Below are 25,529 nucleotides of genomic sequence, written 5' to 3'. Positions count from 1 at the left end.
ATTTTTCTCCTCTATTGTGGCAAGTCAACTGAATTAAAATAGGGGGTGGGGTTTTTTCTTGAACAGGATAAGATTGCTACTGACAGCTTTAAGTTAGGTAAGAATTAAGGGGAAAAATTAGTTTGGTAGTCTTCTAGCTTTAGAAGTTAAATTAAATTGTTAAAGTTCAGTATGATACAGATTAGGTTTAAAAAAAAAGCTAAAAGGATGGATTCTTGAGAGAAGGGTACAATGTGCAGAGGGTTTTGAGTGATGATAAGAAGGGTGGCAGTAAGCTAGAGTGCTACAGTTGCATTTTAATTGCTTAATGCTTAATCTCTGAAAAGTTACATGGGCTTATTTGCCTCTGATATTTATTAATATCTTAACGTTATGTTCAACAAAACAGAAATCAAATAATTTGCTTCACAGTGGCTCAGAAAGAAAAGGGAGAATGCTGTATTTAGTGGAAAATCCCCGTCAGAACAATTCTAGGAACTTCACACCTTCCTTCTTTTTTGCTATTCTAACTAGCTGTAGTCAATTGACTATTCAATTTTTACTTTCTTTAAAATGTGACAGGAGTGACACTTTTAAAAATGTGAATAAGAAAGGTGACAAAGTAATTAAGGAGATTATAGCATCTTATTAGAAATGCACTTTTAAATACCAGAAAAGAATAATGATGAGGTGGGGTGAGGGTCAAGAATGTACCCTCCAAATAATGATATAAACCAATGAGAATAATGGTACACTAATATAATAATAACTTTAAAAATGAAGATAAATTAGTCTTCAAATGTGCAAGAAATTGGTAGCCATCTGAGAGCTCTATTCACCTGCTAAGGGGAAAGTCATTTCATATGTGTATCACTACTTAAAAGTTTGAAAGAAGCCTTGCTTCACTATTCAAAAGAGCATCCTAGCCTGCACTAGGATAAATGTTTCATTGTGATGAGGCGAAATGCCAAAAGCCTGTAGATCATACTAGAGCAGAGTCGCTTGCGAACCAGAACAATGAAAACCTGAAAAGCCCTAGACCCCGCTGGAATACGTTCCATATGCGGTCTCAGTATTGCTGAAGTTTCAGACTACAGGAAGGGAAATAGAAAAGCCATTTGAACGGACTTCTGAGGTAGGGAGAAATACCAACAGACTGGAGTGTGTCTAATATCATTTTTGCATATAAAGTAGGTGATGGAAGCCTCAGATCGAGAGTTGGCTGAAAAAAATGGGGTTCCTGGATGAAGTTAATTTCATCTTAACCCACGGAATACTTGGAAATGTGTTGATTCCTGAATGATGCCCCCTTTGTCAGTCCAGTTTATAATACACTGTCATTGGTGGTTTGAAAATTTTACCAATTAGGTGGATGTGCAGGGGTGGGTACAGGTTGTACGTGGTTTTTGTGAGTATGTGTGTCTTGCATATGCTTTGTTTCATGTAGAACTTCATTTTAATCTGCTCTCCTCTTTATACATCCTCTACTTGTCTTACCTGCCATTTTAGGATACTGTTAAAATGGAGGCAGACTATTTCTGAAGGACTTAGAAAGTGCTGTAGAAGGTAAATTTCAGCTACATCATTAAAGGAAAAGGGAATGCAGAGGCATTTTTCTGTAGGTCATTTGAAGAGTTTTGCAGCCATGCCAGTTTTGCCAGCAATGGGTGGCTCCTTCCTGAATGGCTTGGGTGTCGTCTCTGCACAGCAGAGTGTTTGGTAAAGGGGGTGAATGCTCATCATGATGTGCTCGGGGAAAACTATCATTCTAAAATAATAATTTTGATAAATAAAAAGGGAACCCTCAGTCCAATAGTTTCTACTTACACTCAAGTTTTGCAAAGAATAAACTTTAGTTATGTCCTGTAAGCTAGAATAAAAACTCAGATTTTTTCATTGCTCTGCATAAATCTATTGCTCTGCTCTCATCTATTTAGAATGTCAGTGAGAAACTAGTGCTTTCTTTAAATTTTGATATGATGTGATGGCTAGTTACTTGGGTAGTTACTGTGTTCTGATACATGCTCTACAGATGCTTAGAAGAGATGGTAAAACTGTTTGAGAAGTCAAGGGGGTAAGGCGAACTAGTGGGTTTACATGAAGTGATGGGAAGATACAGGGGAGGAAACAGAGAAGTGATCCAGACTAAGAATTCTACATTGGTGGAAAATACAGTTTGCCAGCTGAACCTCTAATTGGATCTAGGTAGCTATCTCCATTACTGTAAAGGTGAGTCTTAGGGAGGTGATTAAAAAGCAGCTACTTTGGTGTTTCTCCTGCATGCAGGTGAAGGATATATTTTGGGGGACAAAAGTAGATGAGTGTATCTCAGGAGCATAACTGTAGGCAATGGCAATGTACTGTTAACTGTCACACATCTGATAGGAAAGTGCTTGCTGAAAGACAAGGCGAAGGAGTGAAGGAAATAGTAAAATTGGAGAAATAAGGAAATCCTGAAGGAAGGAGATCTCAAAAGTAAATAAGGGATATGTCACTTAAAGGACAAGTGTATGGCTGCAGCCACTTGTGAGGAAGCAAGAAGGTACACAGTGGTATGCAGCCTTTGGGCAATCAGTTCTGTGGAAGGCTGTGGAAATGTTAATTAAGTAAGATATGGCCCTTAGGTGTTAGCATTTTGTAGGTGTTTCTCTACCATTTAGTGTCTGTCAGTGGAAAAATCTATTATTGTGACTGAATGTCTGCCTGTTCTGTTTTTTTTGATTAGTGGTTTCTATTTTGCATTTTCTTTCCTCTTTACCTGTCACAAATCTCCCTACTTTCCTGAGACTTCATGTTCTTCTTCCTTTCCATGCTATCTACTGAAATGATCAGTGAAATAATTTGTTGATTCTGAAATTGTTGAGTCTAAATTTTAGCTTTGATGCTGGTATAAGATGAACTGAAGAGACTGAAACAGTAAAAGGAGAAGTTGAAAACTGTGCTGGCAAACTAAACAAGATGTTTATGCAATTGTGAATTTTGTTGCCAGAGTATTTTCTCAGCTACAAGAGTATCTTTTTGTAATTCAAAACTTGAAAATTAGAATGTGACATAATGGGCCCCCAAAATCCCCCAGCATTAAAGTCTGACGTTTGGAATGATTTACTTCAATGATGCCAAGCAGGGTGTGAGCAAGTGTGGAAAAGTGTGTGTGTGCGTGAGCTATATCAACACTGAAAATGATTTAAGAACAAAACAACCCTTACCTGCTAGCTTGTAAGGGATAAAACCTGCTGACTGTAAGAATCTTAACATTGAATAATCAGTTTTTCATATCAGAGGGCTGGCTGCTCTTGGTTTTACTGATTGCATCAGTATTGCTGTAATGATAATTCTTGCTGGAAACTGTAACCTGTAGAGTAAAATAAATAGTGTTAGGATATTAGACTGAGATTTTTAAGGTTATATATGTATTCCAGTAACTTGAACAGAGCCACGGCATTGACCTAGGGACTGACTTGCAATAGTGCATACTGTTGAACTGTTAGGATGCTCCCTGTGCAGTTTTGGTATGGGCCACCTAGCACTTTCAGGCAATGATGCCCAGAGTTAGTTCAGGAACATCATGAGTGGTTTGAGTGTAGCCACCTCCTTTCAGCTTACCTTGTAAAAAAATTGAGCTTAACTGTGCTCCTCCTTTCAGCTTACCCTGTAAAAAAAATTGAGCTTAACTGTGCTAGCTGGCCTCAGGGCTGGAGAACTGTACCTGACTTTGAGTTGCCAAAAAATAAAGTATCTGTCATGGTTCTCCATTGCAGATTGTTATAAAATACATAAATTGTTTGTTTTGGAGAATGTGTTGCAGGGAAACATGCAAGTACTTCAGAAATCAGACAAAAGTCATGGTGAAGATATATATGAAATAAATTAAGGTATGAAGATATGGTCAAGAATTTCTGTTCAGCTGATCTCATGGTATGGTGGTTCTGTTGTGGAGCTTATTCCACAAAATTGAAAGAAATAATTTTAAAGATAACTTGGTCCTTTTAGAGAAGAGGATATTTTGGAACAGTTATCCTTTTTGTATAGCATTTATACAGTGTCTGGCGCTATGAGGTGGTCGTGTTGTGATTAGGATTGCTAGGCGTTGTGCAGGTATGTCTTAAAGAATGCTGATGAATTAAAAAGAAAGCTTCACTCTTCTTAATTTGAAGTGAATGTTTAATTACTGGGTATTAGGTGCACACTTATTGAGGCAAGATATTTGTCTAATGATGGTAATTGTCTACTTTTATCTTGGTGCTCTTGCTTCTTTTGAAAAGGGTACTTTTTTCTAGCTGCTTTCTGATGCCAAATTTTGAATTAGATGGTGGACCAGAGCTCTTTGCCAGCATGGTCATTTCTGAGTTTATAGAAAGGTTCCGAGTAATCTGAGGTTTCAGAAATGTTCATGCTTTGACTAATTAAGAGAGAATAATTTGAGCTCTTCAATATAAATGTCAATAAATTATATAGAATATAATGAAGAATTGTTTTAGGAGTTGCTTGTGATTCTCTTTTACCCACACTTTTCATAATTGATTGATCATCATCAGAACTTCAGAAGAAATTGTTCTGGTTTTGGGGTTTTTTTTTTGGTTGGGTTTTTTTTTTGTTTGGGGGGTTTTTGGTTTTTTGTTTTGGTTTTTTTTTTTTAAGAGCTGACATATCTCGTTCTTGATGACAATGAGACCATAGGCAGTCCTGAGGAAAGATGCTGGTGTCACGTGCTGTCTGGTACTTCTGTCATCCTTAAAGTGTGTGAACTCGGTCTCATCAATGACAATTAAAAAATGACAGCTGTTTTGAAGGAAAGCAGTTTTTCACAGAATTCTTTATCCTGTGCTGCTTGGAGGATTACGTTCATTGGTTACTCCTCTTAGGGTTTTCTTCTTAAAAATTCCTGTGGGAACAGAGGATAAACGACATGTTATGTACAAGTACACATGGAAAGGCAGGGATGAAAAGAAACATGTGGATGTGATTTCTTGATAGATTTGGGGTTTTTTTTAAGCTGACAGTCACAGATCTTTACAATATTAGGAAGAATACTTGCCACCTTGTTCTTTGCGTGTCATGAAAGAAATACTTAAATCGTGTATAAAAAAAGTATTAGCAGGAAAATCACCCCTAAAATGTTGAAATGGCCATTAATATCTGATTACTTTCAATTGCTGCTGGAAATGCACTATCAGGTGAAGGCAAAATGAATATTTAAATAGTTTAACTTGTATGTTCTACCTGAAACTACACTTATTGCTGTACTAACATGACTAACATAGCTGTCTGGTGGCTGTGTACAAATTTAAAATTATTTTATCCTAGTGATGTATCAACATATCTTACCAAGCATTTGACTGAGGACTTATATGCCTAGCTTTCCCTGTCTTGCATTTGTAATATTTGTTCTAGCTGTAGAATAAAAAGTAATACCTTTTGAAACATTTTTATTTCTGAATTTGCATAAGATCAGTTTATTCCTATGGAGCCCTAAAAATGTACTAAAATATTTATTAAACTCTTATTACCAATTTTAGCAGTTTAAACAAACAAAAAGCATTAGTGATTTTAAATTCCATTTTCTGACTTGTGAAATAAAATTGCTTACAGCCAAGAAAATATTTCCTCAAGAAGGCATAAGCCCTGATGCTCTAGGGCCTAGGGTTTGGATAAATTCAACACTGCGAATAAGAGTTCCTTCCAACTTGGTGCATCTTGGTTATATCCCAGTTTCACAGATGTGAAGCAAATTACTTACTCTATTTTGAAATTTTTAGAAAATATGAAGTAGGCAAGCCATATGATCATTTTTAATTCATTTGTACTTTGAGTGGTATACATACATGCTTATGTAAATGAAAACTTATTGCATACTATTGCAGATTCTTAGGCAGACTTGTTACGTTAATAAGCATCTGTTGTACTGATGGCATCAGTATATGCCATTGTATCAGTTCCGACTTGTATTTCTTGCTAATCAAACAAGAGATTTCTTTCAAAGGAGGGAAGTGTGATTGCAGTCAATTGCAGAACTGTTTAACATCTAAACTAGCTGTCAGTGAAGGTCTCTCTTGTATATTTATAAGCAAAAAATTTTGAAAATCAGTTTGTGAAAGGAAAAAGAGGGCCATCATTGGTTTGTGGTTGGTTGGTTTTTTTGTTTGTTTTGTTTTTTTCTTCCATTCCCTTCATATGAGCCAAAAATAGATTTTGGATTGCTTGCTTTTATCCTTTCAACATTTCCCCGCTTAAATCAGATCTTCTTGTCTTGATGACTAGATAACCAGTGAAACTGGCATCCCAGGATGTGTGCTGATGAAGGAAGGGCTATTGATCAGTCTGTTTTCAGACATCCATTTTTACTGAGCAGCTATTTAGCTTCAATAACTTAAGAAAAACTTGGAGGAATTTTAAATAAAGTACACTTTTCCATAAAAATTTGCAATTTACAGTGCATGGGCAATATTCTCCATGTCATGCTCCTCTGCAATAATGGGATTATTTTCAGTTCACCTGAATGTAGTAATAAGATTACTTGAAGTATTGGGAAAAGTAAGAATGTCTTTGGTGCTGTAAATTAATCCATGTTTCATTCCCTGTCTCTGCCTTCCTTTTGTTTTGAAATATAGCTCATTTAAGAATTCATCATCACAAAACCTAGTACTAATTCCCATCCCTTTCTGCTTTGGGGGCTGAGAGGAGCAGATGAAGAGCTGCTGAGATACCATTCCTCATTATCTCCAAAACGGATCAGGAGGAAAGAGAACCTAGTTATCCTGATGTGATTTTTCAGGATAACCTTTGGCTGTATAGAATTAAAAATTTTCTTGGACATAACTAGCAGTTCTGGTGGAAAACCTGCAGAGGTGGGGGAAAAAAAAAGGATGACACATCTCTTGTTTGTTAGTGTGAACTATTTTTGGTATGGAGCGGATCGGTGAGATGCAGCAAGGCATTTTACCCTTCATGCTGCTCTTTCTGTGCAAGTTAACCTTAAGTATACAAGAACTACCTTTACCTTTTCCTTCCAAATGGAATAGTGCCAACCTGTTGATCACACCAATAGTTGGTTCATCTCTACCAGTATCATGCCTCCTACAAAAGCAATAGGAGATCCTATGTAGAACAGCATAGACAGGTCTCTAATCCCTTTTTGAACTGGTTGAGACTGCCTTCTGTCCAAACTTTGCAACATCAGTTTTTCAGTCTGCTACTCACTGGCCAAACTCCCCACCCTTTCTTTATAAACTTATCTTGTACTATTTCAGTGAGTGCCACTTAGTTCTGAGATGGCAAGATTTGGCCTTTAATAGCAATTCTTTCACCTTCACACTGCTTTTCTGTTTCTGTAAACTTAGGTCATGTTCTTCCCAAAATGTTTTCCTTCCAAATGAAATAGTCCCAATGTGTTGAACATCTCATAAGACAGTTGTTCCATCGTCTTCGTTTATGTTGCCCTGTTCCAGCTCTGCTATGCTGCTTTTTAGATGCAAACACTGGGATTGCACTCTCCATCTGAGATAAGGGCATATCAAGTTTTTATGGGCCTGTGAAACAATCCTTTCTATTTTATTCTCAGTGCCCTTTGTAAGGATGCCCAGTGTTTTGCTGGCTTCCGTAGCTGCTGCTGCGCATTAGGTCAAGAGGACTGTCAGTCCTAACACAAAGAGCTTTTTTCTGAGTTATAGCTACCGGTTCCGAGTGCAGCATCATGTCGGGATGGCTTAAATTATTTTTCTCTAATTGTATTAACTAACTTTTGTATACAGAGAAGCTCATCTGTCACTTTTTTGACCACCAAGTTTTCTGGGGTCCTTCAGTTGTTCTCGCCTTTGGCATGGCATGGAATTACCTGTAAGTGTCAACTCCTGGAAGACTAGGAGTTGACACTGTGACACTAATAACACTATTCGGGGAGCTCATGGTGGAATGCCTCTTCTGTTTTTAACTTTAGCCTTTCAGATAAATCCTTGGTTTAAATCCAGGGGATAAAGCTAGATTAATTTCTCTCACTAGGAAGAGGAAAAATGAAATTTGAAAGCAAAATCTCTATCAAATGTAACAATATTGAGATTTTTTTCTTTTTAAGTCAGGTTGTTATCACTGCAACAAAAATAGATTCTATATGTAAAGTGAGTGACTAACGAAAGCAGCCCTCTTAAAGTTAAAAACCTTTCCCAGACCATTTTGAAATTAAATACATGAGAAATAGTTTTCTATGTTGCTCTCTTCTTCTGTTTGTGCTTGCCCCTGCTTGAGAATTGGATCTCTTATTCAAATCCATTGAAATATATGTGGAAACCCGTTTATTTTCCCAGTGCAAATGTGTTTTTCAACTCCTACAGAAAGAGCTTCTGCCCTTGCGTTACGTGCAGGGACAGACAGAGCCGCCAGAGGGCAAAAGAAGGTGCGGATGGAGAAGGCTGTGATCTGCGACATCCCGCATGCAGGCGGGCATGCCTGCAAACGCACCTCTTGCTTTTCTGTTTTCTTTCTCCAAACAAGATAGGTGCCACTGTGCAGCGGTTATGGAGGCTCAATATAAATAATTTGGGTTTGTAGATCCAGAACATACGGACACGCAAACACAAAACTGCTGTTTAATTTTGATGAAAAGGAAAATAAAGCTTGCATTTAAAAGCCATTAATTTAAAACATTAAATCTGCTATGATTTATGGCTGTCTGGTGTATTGCATTTATCACACAGTAAACTTGTGTATTAAAAAACCTTCCTGCAGAGCAAATTCATCAGTAAGGGTATTGGAAATAACGCTGCTGGTGATGCTCTCAACTGCTTAGTATTGAAGACAGCAGGTGACACTGACTTTGCTGGTTTCGCTTTCCTTTGCTGTAGTGAAAACGCTCCATGTAGGGAAATCATTGGCACAGCCGTGTGATATGCTACAGTCAGTAAAATGGCAAGGGAAGTTGAATGCATCTTTCTAAATATTCCCCAGCGCTCTCCTCAGCAGTACTGGCAGGATGTACAGAAGAAAGTTTATTTCCATAATTTCAGGGAAGAAGTAAATGTGCTTGGTGTTCTCCTGGTGTTCTTTGTAGCTTGTACCAGTTGTTTTTCTAAGAATTCTAGCTGTTATATATAACTTGTAGTGTTCCTTTCTAAGTACCCTTCAATAAGGTTTTAAGTGAAATGATTGGCAATCTGATCCATATGATGCAAAACCACTACAGAAATGGTGAAGGTCTTGAGAAATTGTTCCATGTTAATATTGCTGTTCAAGTTTGAAGGCCTCTGTGTGTAGATGTATATTGAGTTCAGTCTAAATGACAAGTAACATAGCTGTATTATCTTTGTGCTACAATTTTATTCATATGTAAGACTGCTGTAGGAGTCAAGCTCAGTAGTGTCTCAGCCAGAGTGTAACAGCAGATACATAGGGAAAAGTGTAAGAACTGGGGGAGCGTATATAATATAATTAATGTGAAGCACAGATGCTTGTTATCCCTTGATTTAGGATTTCATCTTTATTTGACAACCGTTATCAGGATAATTGTAACGTTTGTGCTATGAAGCAAAATAGAAGTAATCTTGGAAAGAAGAGGGAGGAGAGAAAATGACTGAAATTGAAGTATTACAGGATGGTCATGATATTGAAAAGAGTGCTCCTAAAATACAGAAAGCGGATAAAATGCTTCTGAATTAGAACTGTCACTGGGAGAGAAGCTGTTGAATTATCAGGCTACTCTATCCTTCAGCATTAGAAGGTTTCATTTCCCCCCCCCCCCTTTTTTTTCTTTTTTTGCAATTAAAACAAGAAAAATGGTTTTTCTTCTCCAATTTCAAATAGCTTTTTAACTCAAAATTTTCAAACATTGAACTGAATTAGTATAATACACTGAAAGAAAATGTGTTCTTTCTCCATCACCAGTCAGTGCTATTGTTGCAGTAAATAATATTTCACAGATACACATAAGGTCTTATAGTAGGTGTTTAGGCATTCTTGTCCAATTAGCTTGTTAAATAAGTGAAATTTAGAAGCTTGTTTTTCTCTGGTTTGTATTAGACTTCAGAGTTATTCATGAATTGTGCAAGCGTAACCAAGTATACTGTGCAAGTTCCTTCCAGTAAACATTAAAACATTTTGCGACTTCACCTTTTTCACATTCCATTTTCTGTGGCCCTCTTTCTACCATGGAAAGATAGCCTGCGTTAGCTTCCCTGTATCCCATCTTTCTTAGAAAGCTGGAGAGGCAGAAGGAGAGTCATTTGCTTGATAGACTCTTAAGAGAACACTAAAGATTTTTTTTTTTTTCTTCTCCTGCTGACTTATATCAACACCACAATTCAAGTCCTAACCATGTCTTAAGTATTTAGCCAATTGATAATTTTCTGATAAAGTGGCAAATCTGGAGTTCAATCTAGTCATCTGATAACAGTAAATCTGTAGTGTATTCTGTTGTCTACAGTGCTTATGTGAAAACATGTTAAAATGTTTTGAAGACTATTATCATTTGAGGGTTTTTTTCCCTAATTTTTAGGTGATACTTTAAAACCTTAATTCTCTTAACTTGTGTGACTATTTTTTTTAAAAGAGAACTGTTCTCTAGCTGTTCAGCCCCCAGTGTGTACTGGAGCATGAGGTTATTCCTCCCAAGGTGCAAGGCCTTGCGTTTCACTTTGTTGAACTTCATGAGGTTCCTGTTGGTCCATTTCTCCACCCTGTTGCGGTCCATCTGAGGTCACCTGAGGTCATTAATGAAGATGCCAAACAGTATTGGCCCCACTGTCAGTCCCTGGGATATGCCTCATGCCACTGATCGCCACCCTTTGAGAGTGGCAGTTCAGCCACTTTTCAGCCCACCACATTGTCCACTTCTATGTAGCTTGTACCTCATCAGCTTGTCTGTGAGGATGTTATGGGAGACTGTACCAAAGGCTTGTTAAAGTGAAGATAAACAACATCAACTACTCTGCCCATGTTTACTGAGCCTGTATTTTCAATTTAATTTTCATTGCAGAATGCAATCATATTGGTTGGGTGTGATGTCCCCTTCATAAATCTGTGCTGAGTACTCCCAGTCACCTTATGTTTGGAAATGTTTTCCAGGTTCATTTAATCTATCATCTTCCTAGGGACTGAAGGCAGGCTGTAGATCCTCCTTCTTGTCCACCTTAAAGATAGGAATGACACTTACTTTCTTAGAGTCCTCAGGAACCTCTCCCCATCACTATGATCTTTCAAAGATAATTGAAAGTGGCCTCATAATTACATTGGTCAGCTTCCCCAGCTCTTGTGCATGTATCTACTCAGGTCCCATTTGTTTAAATACTCCCTAACTTGATGCTTCTCTGTTGAGGGTGAGTCTTTATTGCTCCAGACTTTCCCACTGGTCTTGGGGACCTGTGATCCCTGAATCCCAAGGGTAATAAAAACCAGGGGGCAGAAAACATTCAATACTTTGGACTTCTATGTGTTCTCTCTCATTCTCTGCCCCATTCAGCAATGGGCCCACATTTTCTCTGGTCTTCCCTTTGCTGCTGATGTATCTGTAGAAGCCCTTCTTGTTGACCAGAATTCTCTTGCCAGATTCAACAGCAGATCAACTTTGGCTTCTTCACCACATTCTTGTGTGGTGAGATATTGTTTCTATATTCCTCCCAAGTCACCTGTCCCTTCTTTCACCTATTGTATGCTTTCTTTTTATGTTTGAATTTAGTGAGGAACTCCTTGTTCACCCGTGCAAGCCTCCTGCCACTTCTGTTTCACTTCTTACTCATCTGGATGGGCCATTCTTGAGCTTGGAGGAGGCAAACCTTGAAAATCAACCCGCTCCTCTGGATCCCTTTTCTCTCCAGGGCTGTCTTCCATGGGATTCTTTGAAGCTGATCCCTGATGAGGCCAAAGTCTGCTCTCCTTAAGCCCAGGGTGATGTGTGATTCTGCTATTTGCCTTGTTCATTCATGTCAGGGAATAAGATGAACTCTTCCATCTCATGATCTTTGTAGCCCAGGCTTTCCCCAGCCTCCATGTCTCTGATCGGTTCTTTTATATCTGTAACTGTGAGGTCCAGTGGAACGCCTCCCCATCGCCTCATTGATCGCCAGTATTAGTTATTATCAATGCATTGCAGAAACCTAATGTATCCTGCTGCATTTCCTTTCAGTAGATATTGAGGTGGTTAAGGTCCCGCACGAGGACCAGGACCTATGAATATGAAGCTCCTTCTTGTTGTCTGAAGGTCATCTTGTCTTTTACTTGATCCTTCCTGTAGAGACACCCACTGCAATGTTGTCACATTGGTCTACCTTCTAATCCTAAACCATAAACTCTTAGTTGGCTCTTATCTACCCCTCCACAGAGCTCCATACATTTTAGTTGCTGCTGTTCATGAAGACAGTTCTTCCCTTTCACCTTCCTGATCTGTCCTTCCTAAAGAGGCTGTGTTCATCCATGCCTCTCTGATCCCAATGAGATTGTACATCCCAACGAGATTGTGCATTTGGAATAAACGTAAGGTATATTTGGTCGGTACTAGCAAAGAGATTGTATCCTGTCTCTGAGCAGAAGATTTCGCCGTGGGCTGGCTTAGGGCTTAAAAAAACCCGCCAAGGCTTTTATGGGTTTGTTTCCATTTGATTATATTTTCATGTTTTTTCTTTTTAGATTGTACAGTTTTAGGGAAGAGCTATATGTTTTTTCTTCACTCTAGTTCAGTAAAAAACCTATGATGGGGTTTCTATCCTATCAGCTTCTGAGCTGTAAACAAATGAGCAATGAATTAGTCCTTAGCAGCCGACTGCCAACAACATGTATTGTTTGAATGCCCCAAGTTGAGAAAACCGGGGACTAGCATAGGACAATATTTATTCTTTTTCTTTCTCTGGACTTTTTGGATGTGCTAGCTGTTGATATCTTGAGGTGTCAAGTAATCGGAATTCAACTTAACAAAACCTCACACAAGTAACTTATGTTTCTTGTATTAGTAAAACCAGCTTTCTTATCATAGCATTTGTAACTGACTTCATGGACAGAACATCAAATGATACTGTATCTAGCTACTAATTGTTTATAATTATTATTTTCTTCCATTAACTATTTGTGCTTCATGTGTGAGCACATCTGAAAGTGAGCTACCCAAATTGGCCAGATAACGTAAAGATTTAAGCAGCTTATGACTCAGATCTAAGCTGTGAATCACAAGCCATTGCTGGAAGAAAGTTTGTGTGTGTCAATAGAGCGGCCGCACATCTGTGCGTCTGTTGAAGCAAAGCATGAAGTGGAGACCGCAAAAGGCTGGTATAAGGGGTAGTGAACCCACCTTTTCAAATCAAGCTAGTGGTTAGAACTTGATCCAGCAAACTTGGGGTAGCCACATAAACTGCTCACATCGGACATAGTGACATTTGTCCTGTTTGAAGTAAATGCCCGTGAACTGTCAAGTCATTATGTTTGTCTTTCGAAGTCCTGTGGAGTAGAATGGAATGCTAAAGGTTATTTAAATAGAACATTGAATGTGCAACTGTCTAGTGAGGTGCCTGATTTGATTGGGGGATAAATGGTTTGCAGCTCCCATTAACTTGCTAGGGAGTATAGTGTTTTAATACCTCATGAAACATCAAGTGGGAACCTTAGTGCATTGCTGTCATCTAGCCCTACTTAACTGACAGCTGCTATGGCTTTGCTGGTGATGGAAGTGAGTGCCTCCATGAGACTCCTGCTTTCTCTTTACCCTTTTTTTTGTGTGAAAAAGTATCAATGTTGATAATGGTGTTCAGCTTCACCAGCCCTAGTGATGATGGAAGCCAAAATGTAAATATGGTTCATTGGCTTTTATTGGTGTATTGTGCTGCTCTCCTCAGCACAGGGTTAAATCTCACAATGTTTTTTATGTGGCCAGCTGATACCTTGCTTCTGGTATGGCTCCCAGAGTTGCAGTTACTGTGTGCTGGTGGTAACAATAGCAGGCAGATTATCGCAAACAAACAAAAGCATGTAGTTAGTGCTAGTTTCTCCATTCTTTTCTACTCTGTTAAAATACCTAGAGAGGTATATCTGAGGTATCAAACAAGCCATAAGTCATTGTTGTGACTTATGAGATCTGGTCACGTGAAGTGTCAGAAAGAAAGCATGCCTATTTGTGCTGCTGAACAGCTTTTACAGTGTTGCAGCCAAATTCTGCCTGAAGAGCAAAGTTCAGCTCATCAATATGGCAGTGGCTGCAGTTCTTCACTTGGGCTGTCCCCATATGGCAGAGTTCCAGATATGCAGTCAGTAAATTTTGAGCTCCCTCAAATAGATATATATCCGCAGAGCATATCCCCCCCAAAAAGGTATGTGCTGGAACATTGTCTCAAATCATGTCTGGATAGCATAAGAAACATCAGACTATAAAAAAAAGTACAATTTATGCCTACTCCAATTTTTCAGCCTGCTGACTGCCTGCTTTCTGCGGGTTCTGTCTCCCGTTTCCATACAACATGATGGGTTTACTCGTCTCTCCGTGTCATACCCCACACCTGCGCACACTCTTAGATCATTCTCGCTGCGTTTCTGTTCAGCACGTGAGGTTTTTAAAACCTCCTTAGATATTTGTATATACAATGCAAACATAGGAGCCTGGTATCTAGAGACCTAAGCCGTATCTGTGTTGTACTGGTGTGCAGTAAACGTGAATTTATGGTCACCTATGATCTGCATGCTAACAAGAAGGCTGCTGTTTATGCGGTGCTTTGCAAGTGTTGGAGAAGGAGACAACAGCTACTTGTGGAAGATGTCCTGTGTACGAATATGTCTGGACTGTTGCATGTTACTCTTTTTCTACTAATTATTTCTACTTTCAGTTCCACTTGAAAACATACTTCTAGTAGGATACAGAGTAAGCGGCTGTGTTATGTTTCTGCCCTGTGTCTGTGTTTATATTTTTCAAAAATCAAAGGCTGTCTTTTGGTAGCTAAAAAGTGCATAGAAGTGATGGAAAGAAAAATTTAACTGCCTACAACTCTTTATTCCTACATATATCTCACCCCATATATTTCAGAAAAATGTAAAATGAAAGACTACACAGGCTTTTAGCACAAAAGGTGAAATTCTTAACCCAGAAAAAGAATGGTGTGTTGTTTTTCCCTCTCTTCTTTTGCCTGTGAAGGACATGTTGTCGAATAAATGGAATACAGTTTATCTTTTTATGATAAAAGGCTACAAGGTTATCGCTTAAAAAAGATGCGTACCTGAATAATTTTGGGGTTTATTTCTTCATTTTATTAAACTAGGAGAAGGATGTTTACATTCATTAGGAAGGAAGAGTGATAACTCTGTTTGTCAATGGTAAGAAGGAGGCTTCTGAACACTACCTGCTTGTTCCTGTCATACCGAGAGCATTAATGGGCACCAGCTGGGCTGTAGCTATAGCAGCTTCACCACTTCAGCCTTGCGCAGCAAGAGCTGCTGTGGCAATGCTGCAGAAGGGCCTCCTGTGCAGATTTGGGAAGTATACACTTCAGTTGTTGTTCCCTGGGCAACAGAATAACTGCAGCCAGCTGGCTTTGCACCACCTGAGCTGATCAAAGAGCAAACCCTGTCAGGCACTGATACTTCAGCTCCTCCAGCTTCAGTGTGAATGTCTGCAGGCAGTGATGTAGGAAGCACTGTTATTTGGGTTTCAAGGTTAAACACGGGGGAATGAAGTAGAATGACGGCAGAAAGTAAAATGAAAACATCGTTCCTGTAGATACTACCGTCTGATATGTATAGCTATTGATTACAGAAAATTAATTTTAAAATACTGAATTACTAAGAAACATATGTGTTTTGAAATGATTCAAAAAGAGAACAGGAGACTAGCAATAACCGGCTTGAATACATTCTTTTGGGAGAAGGAAAAACAATCAAGGGTGATTTATGTATGTGTTTAGTTAAGAAAGACCGTAAAGAATGATTGAACACAAAGATTAAAATGCTTTGTAAAATGATATAATTAGGGACGACTGAGCAGAGCTGGATCTGGTCTGCTTTGGGTGACTGCTGTAAGCTTCTGACAGGTCAAGACTGCAGTTGTTATATATGTCAGAGCACACTTCAGTGGCATGGTAAGTTTTATTCAGCAAGCGGCGCCAGAAGAATGAAAGGTAGCTGATTGAACAGCAGTGAACACTAATGTTGGCTGATGTGGACCTGTATAACTGGGATCAAAATCCACTGGGATCTGTTGGATGCGGGCGGGGGGTGGGTGGGAGGGGCAGGTGGTAGTACTTCTTGTATGTCCCTTTAACTCTATTTTTACACTTTTCCCTTTGTATTATGGCAACACCTACTAAACACTTTGCTTAAGAGGGGGGTTAATTTCTTAAAATCCTGTTTTAAACTTTGTTATCAAATAATAAAGATTGATGTTGATTTTAATCACTTCTTAAAATAAGTTTCTCCTTTATTTTTTTCTAATGTCTCTATTTACTGCCTCTATAAAGTAAAAGATACTAACGTCACTTTTGGAGAAATTACTCTGGTGGGTGAACTGGTGGCAGGCAGAACATAGATAAGCAATAGTACTTATTGACTTGTATCAAGTTCTGGGTGTGCCTCCATCCACACCTGAAAGAGGAAGGCAAACGGAGCTGGTGCGTTTCTGCATGTACTCAGACCTCCTCTTTGCTGAAACTGTGGAGTATTGATTAGCATCCACACTTCTGATGAGGAATTGTTTTTTATATTCCATATATTCATTTTGGTTTTCTATTTCTCATTTATTTTGGTATATTTGACTGATGGAAGTGTCTCCAAAGTAGTTTCAGGTGGGTTTATTTTTGGTTTTGATTTGTTAAAACTCAAACCGTCGAGCTTTTAAGTAGCATAGTTTCCTTTTTAGCTTCCTTCCAAAAAAACATATTTGGGGAGGGTGAATTTCAGTAAAGGGATTCAGTGTGAGAAAACAATGAAATTAGTGGGTTATTTTCAATTGGAAAATCACTTATAGCTCCAACATAGCAAATATGGCTTTTTGTTCTCAATAATATAAAAGCAAATAGAGGTTTCAGTGAGAACACTTACTCTCTACAGTGACAAACTAGACTGTATCTTTCTTGTGCATTTATTCTGATTTATTGCATCAATCATCCAGATATCAATTGGTTTCTTAGTATGTTTACTGGGGTTGCATGTTATGCCCTTTTTAAAGTTGTTATTTATTGAAGAGAATAAACTGTATCTTTCAAGAAGTCTGTCTAAACAGATTTTTATGACACCTGATGTTCAGCTGAATTCTTTGCAGTTTTGTACTCTGGCATTTTCTGAAGGAACCTTTATAATAATTCTGAATGACTTAAAATTTTAGGTTCTTCTCTCTAAATCTGGAGATGTGACAGAACTTGCTTCTTTCATGACGTAAGTCTTTAACTGTAAGAATTGCTGAAGCAAAATCAAGGGTTGTATGAAGTGCATAGACAAACCTTTCTAGCTTAATCTGCAAATTCATTAAAAATTTTAATTTTCCACAAGGGCAGGAATGACTTTCAGTGTCCTGAGCAAATGTATTGCATCTGGAATCAGCAGTCTGTGTTCTTATATCCACATTTTTCTTTTTGCATCTAGTTCCGAAATGATTGTATGGTTGTTAAGGAATGTCTGCTGGCTGCTGCGTTCCAGCAGCAACAGTACAGTGAATTGATCTGTTGCGTGTGACATAACTCTATAAAGGTGTAATGAGTACTTGTATTTAACGTTGCATACGTGTTTCTTTTCAAACTCTCATTAATAACTTCCTGTTGAGTTTACGTTTCAGGCAGGTTTGTTTTTTTTTTTTTTCCCAGGCTTATTTCTTTCTCAGAGGCTATTACTATAAGTTGGAGCAACTCTCCAAGGGGAACAGTGTTTGGAGGAAGATAAACGGCATGCCTCACCAGTCTACAACTTCTCCTTTTTTTTCTGTGTTGAAACAGCTGGTAGTGGAGAGCTGAAAATTGTCATGGAAATAGCCTTCATTGAGAAGTCCTTTAGAGTGCTGCAGTGAAAATTGGTATTGATTTGACCAAGTTGTGACCCTTTGCAAATTGCACGCTCTGCATGCAGAGAGTTTTCTCACTTGCTCGACTTGTAAAGTAGGCATCTAAAGACAGCCTTGTGCTCTGTAGCCGTGGTTATCTCTCTTAGGGTTTGGCTGAACTTGCCAAAGTTTGTTTCCTGCAGTTGGTTACTGCACCCTCATTGCTGCCAGCACCATGTGTAGTCGCTTCCTAACTCACTGCTGTCAAAATGTGAGATTATTTGCTTATTCCTTGAATTCTGGTTTGCTTGTTTCTAAGCCTGGATCATTTCAACAGCACCAGGTAGATGAAACTGTGTACAGTCACTCTAGCAGGTGGTATCCTCTGCCCAGGAGATAGTATTGATGAACTTGGGGAAACAGTGCTTAACAGGGGGTTGTTGCAGTTGGAACAGTACATCTAGCTCCATCCTTAGCTATACCTAGCAAGCGGTGTACTGAAGATGCACGATGAATTAAACAAGGGATTTCTCTTGAATGAGGAAGAACAAATGTGACAAAGATTAAACAGTTCATTATCTTATTCCTGGATCATTTTATGTGAACAATGCTTTAGGAATACAGTGGGACTCGGTTCTGCAAACCTTTCACTTGTTCTCTATGAAAGTGTAACTTCCAGATTCACAAGACGGGTTCAATAGTGCTTAGTTAAACCCACTAACATTTTTGTTAATATACTTAGTGATAAGACTGTAACAGAAACTAGCTTAACCTTAGCTATCCTCTTCTGCGTTGGTGCTGTGACATAAATAAAAATTGTGGTTTCAATATAAGGTAGGGATGGAAAAGTGGTTTCCAACTGTGTAAATATCTTTTAAGGAAGGTGTAGAAGCATGACTTAAATAGACACTGTGTGTTTTGCTTGTTTTTCTTTCTTTTACAGAATAACTGGCATTGTCATTTAAATATTACATTCATATTGGTTTTAATGTTTTTAAGAAATAATACAAGAGGTGGTAGGTAAAAACACTGTCATTTTGTATGTATACATGCAGTAGGGTGATGTGAAGATAGTGAAAGAAGGGAAAATGTGGAGTTCCTCTTTGCCTGTAGGTATTCTAGGTAAGCAATGGCACTACAGAGGTGGTAGTGAAATTACTTAGTAATACTGGGTTTTTAAATTTTAATATGATCACTTGGGAAATAAGGCTATATGGGTAATTCCACAAATACTGTGTACTGCTAGTGAGCTTGTCATGCAGCCATGAGAAGCTTGTTGTGGGACTTGGATTTCTACGCAGTGAGAGTTATCTTGTGTCTGTGGGTTTGTGTAACTTTGTTGCTAGTGGTTATTTGATTAAGAGGAATTGTGACCCACAAAAGAGCTCCACTTCATCTGTCATAACAGAGTGACACTTTCACTCAGCACTAGCATTTGCCCTCTCTTTTACCAGGGAGAAAATGGTACCTTTTAAAAAGTTCCTTATATAAAGGGAAATTAAGCCTTGCTTAAGGCCAGCCATATCTAAAATTACTTCTATGGGAGGCCATGGCAATTCCATTTTGGTTTCATACATCTGGGAATTAATAAAGTGTCAGAACTGTAGATAAGCACATAAAAAGTACAAGGAGAAATTAATAGCGCTCTGAATCAAGTCTCTGCTCTACAAATTTCAGCCATGTGTCTAATTCCAGAATTCGTCCAGAGTTTAAAATTAGAATCTGAAGATTTGCGATGCACATACAGTTGTTCATGATGTATGGTCATTCAACAGCTAGAAAGAAATCTGTCATTTTCCGTAAGCGTCTTCAAACCTAGGTGAAAGCAGAGGGTAATGTCTGTGCTGAGTGTTCAGGGGTTTTGTGTGTGTTGGCTTTGAGTGTTGTCCCTTTCTGACGCACAGTGGGTTTTATCCTTTGCCACTAGTCTCGATGAAGTGAAACAGGCATGGAAGGGCACAGAATTCTGCACGTGAAATTCTGGGCCAACCTGCACTTCAGACACTTACTGTTACCAGTTGTTTACAGGAATATCTAAGTTATAAGAGGAAGCGGAGGTAATAAGCTTTTTAGATATGTACGACAGTAATGTGAGAAGAAACTTCTAGTAAATACCAAAATGTAATTAATATAGTCCTGAGAAGGAAGTAAAATTTTTTTATTTATAGTGAAAAGGAGTGACAGGTACCTTACTGAGCCTTTCTTAATGTTAATTAAAAATAGATAGATTTTTTTATTATTTCTATTTCTTTAAACATGGACAGAAGAAAATAACAACTAATTCCACTATTTGAGAAAGAATGAATGAGTACTGTGCTGTTGAGATCCCTGCTAAGTTTGATAGGTATCCTTAATTTTAGAATTGTATTTTAAAGATATGTCCTAATATGCAAGACTTAGAGCAATTTTTTTAATGATAAAAATTTAATATTAAAAAAATAATTGCCTAACATACTATATAATAACAGCCATTAATACAAAAATCTACTGTGGTCGAATTACATTTCAAAAAGATAAGCTTCTCTTGCATTCTGGAAGAACAAATGGCATCTGATACATATCATATCATCAGAGCAGCTGAACAGCTTTCCAGAGAGGATACTATATGCTGGGCTCCAAGGAATGGCATAGATAGGTCTGTAGAATGTGGAAATCTGATTAACTTGTTTTCACTACTCTGGCAAATCTCTTCTGCCTGGAGTATCAAGGTACATTTCAGTCTTGCCCCTTAGCAGCACCTGTAGCAATAATTTGAAAACAAATATAAAATCTATGTAGAATTGCCGCACACATTAAAAATTCAAGCAGATTCATTTCATTGGTGGCTTTTGACAATTTTCAAAACATCGAAGTGTTATAGAAGCCTGGGTCGTGTCAAGTTTCAGGGTAATTTATATATATGTGTGTGTGTGTGTGTGTACATATATGTGTATGTGTGTATATATATCTATATGCATATTTTCTTCAGCCTCCTTCAGTCTTCACACCAGTGCTTGTTTAGGTGTTTTAAGGTTTCCAATCTGGAAATCTGATTGTGCAAGAATCCAAAACTTTTTTAAAAAGTTACTTATAGGAATACACTATCAGAATTTCAAAATGTTCCAGTTTTAGAGAAGTTAAAATGGCATTTCAAGGCTATCTTAAGACTTGTGGTGCTGTACTGAGAGGAAAGATGGTTTGAGAAATGTGTAGTTTGTTGTCCATGATTTGCTTTTGTGGTTCTCTGCATAGATCTTGATGATAGTGGAAAAGCTAATGCTTTATATGCATGCTACAGACCTTTCAGTAATTATAATCCACCAGAAACTTCTCTGTGGTGTTCTTTAATGTTCTGTCACATATTGAGTATCAAGGCAAAACATTTGATACATCTCACCTTCTTGAACTATATTGCACTTTCAGTTTAGGTTATTTATTATTTGTATGGTGTACAATGCATGCCGTGCGTTGATTTGCCCTTTGCTAAAGAAAGGTAGCCTTCTGCTGCTGCTTCCTCCTCTTCGTTCAGTGGCACGTGGATTTAGAGTAAAGGATTTGCCTCAAATGATTGGGAAAGAGCTGTTTAGTTAGCATGCACTACAATTAGTAAAAGTTCAATTAAGTGTTAATAAATAAGAGATTATCCGTCATCTTTATGTATGTATGTATGGTCTTCTGATACTGTATTCAACTTGTGTATGCCAAATTTCTGTAGAACAGTTATGTGCATCATACATATATTTTATATTTAGTGCAATTTATCAAATATCCAGTACCTATGTGTTCTGAATTCTGTGCTTGAATTTAAAGTCCTCCTCCTACCCCTGTGTCCTTCTCACAGAAATAGCCTTTTTCTTTTATTGGTTTGACCTAACTACCTATGTTTTTTATTTCATATGGCTACTTTTTAAACACGTCTGCATTCTTGCATTTTGGGCTTATTTACTGTGTATTATTATGTATCAATTGCTTTTTGTCCTATTCTCTGTTGTCTGGGTGCCTTTTTTGCATACAGAATATCCAGACTGGCAACCTTTATAATAGGCTTCCCCCACTCCGTTAATGTTATTTTAGCATAAGAAGGCCTTTTTCAGAGTTAGCATCCTTCCTCTTGAAATCACTCTCATTACAATTGTTCCTGTTTTCCTTTTCACTGATGTAAGTTGGTCACATCTGCTCAGGGCTCTGTAATCAGGCATTCCACACTAAAATCAGCTAAAACGTACTTGGAGACAGAACTGTGAGAAAGGGGCATGCAAAATGACCTCAGAACGGAAAATATGTCGTTCATGGCTGGTTATCCTCTGGACTTCTCATTTAACACATCCTCCAGCAGGTAGTCGCTCCCCCTGCTTTCGCCTGCCATTGCCGTGGCTGGTTTCTTTGTTCCTGCTGTAGTGGATCACACTGACTTTCTTGTCTTCTGTGAACCCTGGACCAGCGGTTGGAACAACATGAACATATGCAAAGCTGCTCTGGTCTCCTCCCATTTTGCACTGCTTAAAATTGCTATATTGCGTGATGGGTGATGGGCAATGCATATGTACATAGACCATATGGTATTTTCTCCTCAATCTACAGTTGGCTTGTTCATTATGCATTGTAATATTTTTGCTATATGCATCTAAGTTCAGTTTATCTTTTGGAAGCTGTTTTTATTTGCTAGAATTAAAGGAGTGTACTCACATGGAAAACTTAATTTTGCAATAAACAGTTATTGGTAGTAAAGGATACGACATAATACTATAGATTCAACTGAAGATAGTCCTTAAAAGGAAAATATTAAAACAGTGTCTAAATCCTTATTGTTAAGGAATCAAGCAATGTGTCTCACGGGTCATTTTCATTAACATCAGTATGGGGAATGAAGCTTGGAAAACTTTGCCTCCCAAAGAGTCAGGTTTTCATGAGCATGGAATTTTGCCATTAAACAGGGAGAAGCGCACTAAATGCGTGCTAATTACGAATTTTGCAGCAACTTGACTGCTAACTTGAGGTCTGTGTCTGTATCCCCATTCTGCATTCTTTGCGTTCATCTTGGTGTAATATTTTTAAATATTTTAAACAGCAGATGTGCATTGCTTATAGATTTGTGTAAATGTTGATGCACTGTATACAAAATATGTCTCCCATACAATGATCTGTTGACATTATTCTCTGTTGCTTAGCTTCAGACAGTAAAGTCATGACATGTGCTGCTGTTTGGAGGATGCCGAAGGAATTGGAATCAGGCAGTCATGAATCCCCTGATGATTCATCAAGCAACACTCAAACCCTGGAGCTACTCTGTCACCTTGACAACACAGCCCATGGCAATATGGCCTGGTAGGATTCTGCATATTTTATACTCCTAGAAAAAGCCTAAAGGACAGACCTGTGCCGTTAGTTTTGTGCAGATTTATATTGTAGAAGCTACGCTATACACTTTAAAACTATTCCATCTTTAAAAAAAAAAAAGATACAAATTGGATTTTTAGTCCCAGATGTTTCATAGATTAAAAACATTTATTATAGTCCTGCAAACACATATGGAGTAACAGCCTGTGTACTCTTTTAATGTGTTTCTCCCCACCTGCCCCCATCCAAAACCTTTGTTGCACAAAGGTATAGTACTTAGCATTTCAATCTTTTTATGGAATATAAATTTGATGTTGCACTTCAGTCTTTGTTTTTCAGCCTTCACTCAACTGATTTGGCATGAGTGCAAGTAATTTATTGTTTGTTAAGGATAAGAATTCGTTGTATTATATGATACCTGTTTAAGAACTTTTCTGTTCCCTAAGAAAAGACAAGGAGAGCTGCAATACTGCATAGGGTATTACAGAGGTTTGTTTTCCTTTCCTTTCTGTTATTTAAAAGAAAGTTAAATTTGTCCATTGTGTATTTGCAAGTTCTTTGCTTTATGGGTGTGTATATGACATGTTCCCACTGCTTCCTGAACAGATAGAGGGCAAAGAAATGGTAATACACTCCGTCCATATTTTACCAACTACAGTGTTGTTTGAAATAATTTTGGGGCCACCTGACCATCTTCCACTGGCACGAAAAGTTGAAACTGTAAGAATATGGTCTGCTGTAGTCCCAGGAATGTCTGTCTGTCAGAAAGAATATGGAGTAGGCGGTGATCGTGCAAGTCATACAGTCCCTTTCACATTTATCAGAGAATTTTAAGGAAAAAAAGGTGGAATAACACAGCAAATTTTTGTAAATGAAAGGTGACAACTCTGAACTGAAACCGAACAAGAATAATGCAACATCAGTGTCAGATATTGCTGTAAGTGTCTTACATGAGAGTGGAAATGGCCTCTTTGGTTTCTGTATTCAGACACCTGCTGTGTAAGGTATCCATCATAATCTCATTATACTTAAATATATTCTAGTAGGAGTAATTTTAAATTATATCAAAAGGGAACTGTACTTAAAATCAGTCTCAGTTCCTTTTCATGATCTGTCTGCATAAAAATTTCTACTCATTAGCTAGCTAGTAAAAAAAAAGTAGACTTTAGAAGTGATAGTTAATTCAGTTGATTTTTAGTTATGTCATACGCTGTACCGTAAGTTTTAAGCATCTGTTTCTAGCCACTGATTCCTAGTTTGAGCCTTGTAGATTAAATTTCAACTAAAAAATAAAAAGTAAATAGAAGGTAATATTTATTAGCTCAACAAGATTGGACATATCAGTGTATTGAAAACTGTGTTGTCTAGGCTACTTTTTTCTAAAATCTCGGCTTCCTGAATATTAAATTTCCTCATGGTAGTATCTTTTAATTCTTTGCTACTCATTTTCATATCAATACTTCTCTTTATAACTCTTTGGTTATATTAAGCAATTCCCTTTTTATTGTTGAAACCTTTTGATAATTACTTTCCAATATGGTTGGGAATATTATTTTTTGTTTGTTTAAATCTTCACCTTTTGCCCCTTAAGATTTGTACTTTTTGTCTTTGAATTTTCCATAATCAGTTTCTATCTGATGCTGGGATGCCAGAACTCTGTGTGGTAGCCTGATCACCAGAGGAGGAATAGGGGGCGTATCACTGCTTTATATCAGGATGTAAATTTATGTGAACGCCAAAAATAATTTTTTTTCTTCTAATATAGCTTGTTGCAAGTTCATGTGCAATTTTCTGTCTCTTGTTGTCTGACTTTTTTCAGTACTAGTGCTCACAAATATCTGCTACCATTTGATACCCATTATCTATATATGTGTGTATATATACGCATGAAGATTTGAAAATGTCCTGTGTTACAGAGAGATAAAAGGTATAAACAGAATGCTTGGCATTAGTACTCGTCACATCATCTCAGGCAAGCACAGCTGAGTTAGAGGATCTTGTTCTAAAGCAAGCTTTCCTATTCCTGCCTCAATCATAGTGGAAACAGCTCACATAAATGAGTAAAATAAACATTTTATGCCAAATGTGTGTCACTTAACAGGCCATGTGCCACTGAGTGGTGTGTTGACTATGAATAGCAACTTAAATATTCTTTTCTATTACACATTTCAGATGTTTAGAAAAATGTGAAACTACCTGAGACACTTATGGTACAATTGTTGTTAGAACTAGCCATAAATCAGAAAAGCAATTTTCCTCAATGCACAGCATAAATACTTTTCAAACTTCGATGTAAGACCAACATTCTGATGTATAC

General features: G+C 37.8%; 1 protein-coding gene across 5 annotated transcripts in view; it reads left to right on the top strand.

Moving 5' to 3' along the window:
• EIPR1 (EARP complex and GARP complex interacting protein 1) overlaps nt 1-25,529 on the top strand; it is a 96,900-nt gene that overhangs the window by 27,680 nt on the left and 43,691 nt on the right. For all 5 annotated transcript variants that reach the window (XM_087774193.1, XM_087774192.1, XM_087774191.1 and 2 more), the window contains exon 4: nt 23,044-23,200. In XM_087774193.1, coding sequence (XP_087630319.1) covers nt 23,044-23,200 — 157 coding nt within the window. The remainder of the gene's footprint in view (nt 1-23,043; nt 23,201-25,529) is intronic.

This window comes from Nipponia nippon, unplaced genomic scaffold (assembly GCF_047370975.1).
Source record: "Nipponia nippon isolate SJK-2023a ecotype South Korea unplaced genomic scaffold, ASM4737097v1 scaffold_4, whole genome shotgun sequence".
Lineage (NCBI taxonomy): Eukaryota > Metazoa > Chordata > Aves > Pelecaniformes > Threskiornithidae > Nipponia > Nipponia nippon.
This window is presented reverse-complemented; position numbering and strand designations above follow the sequence as displayed.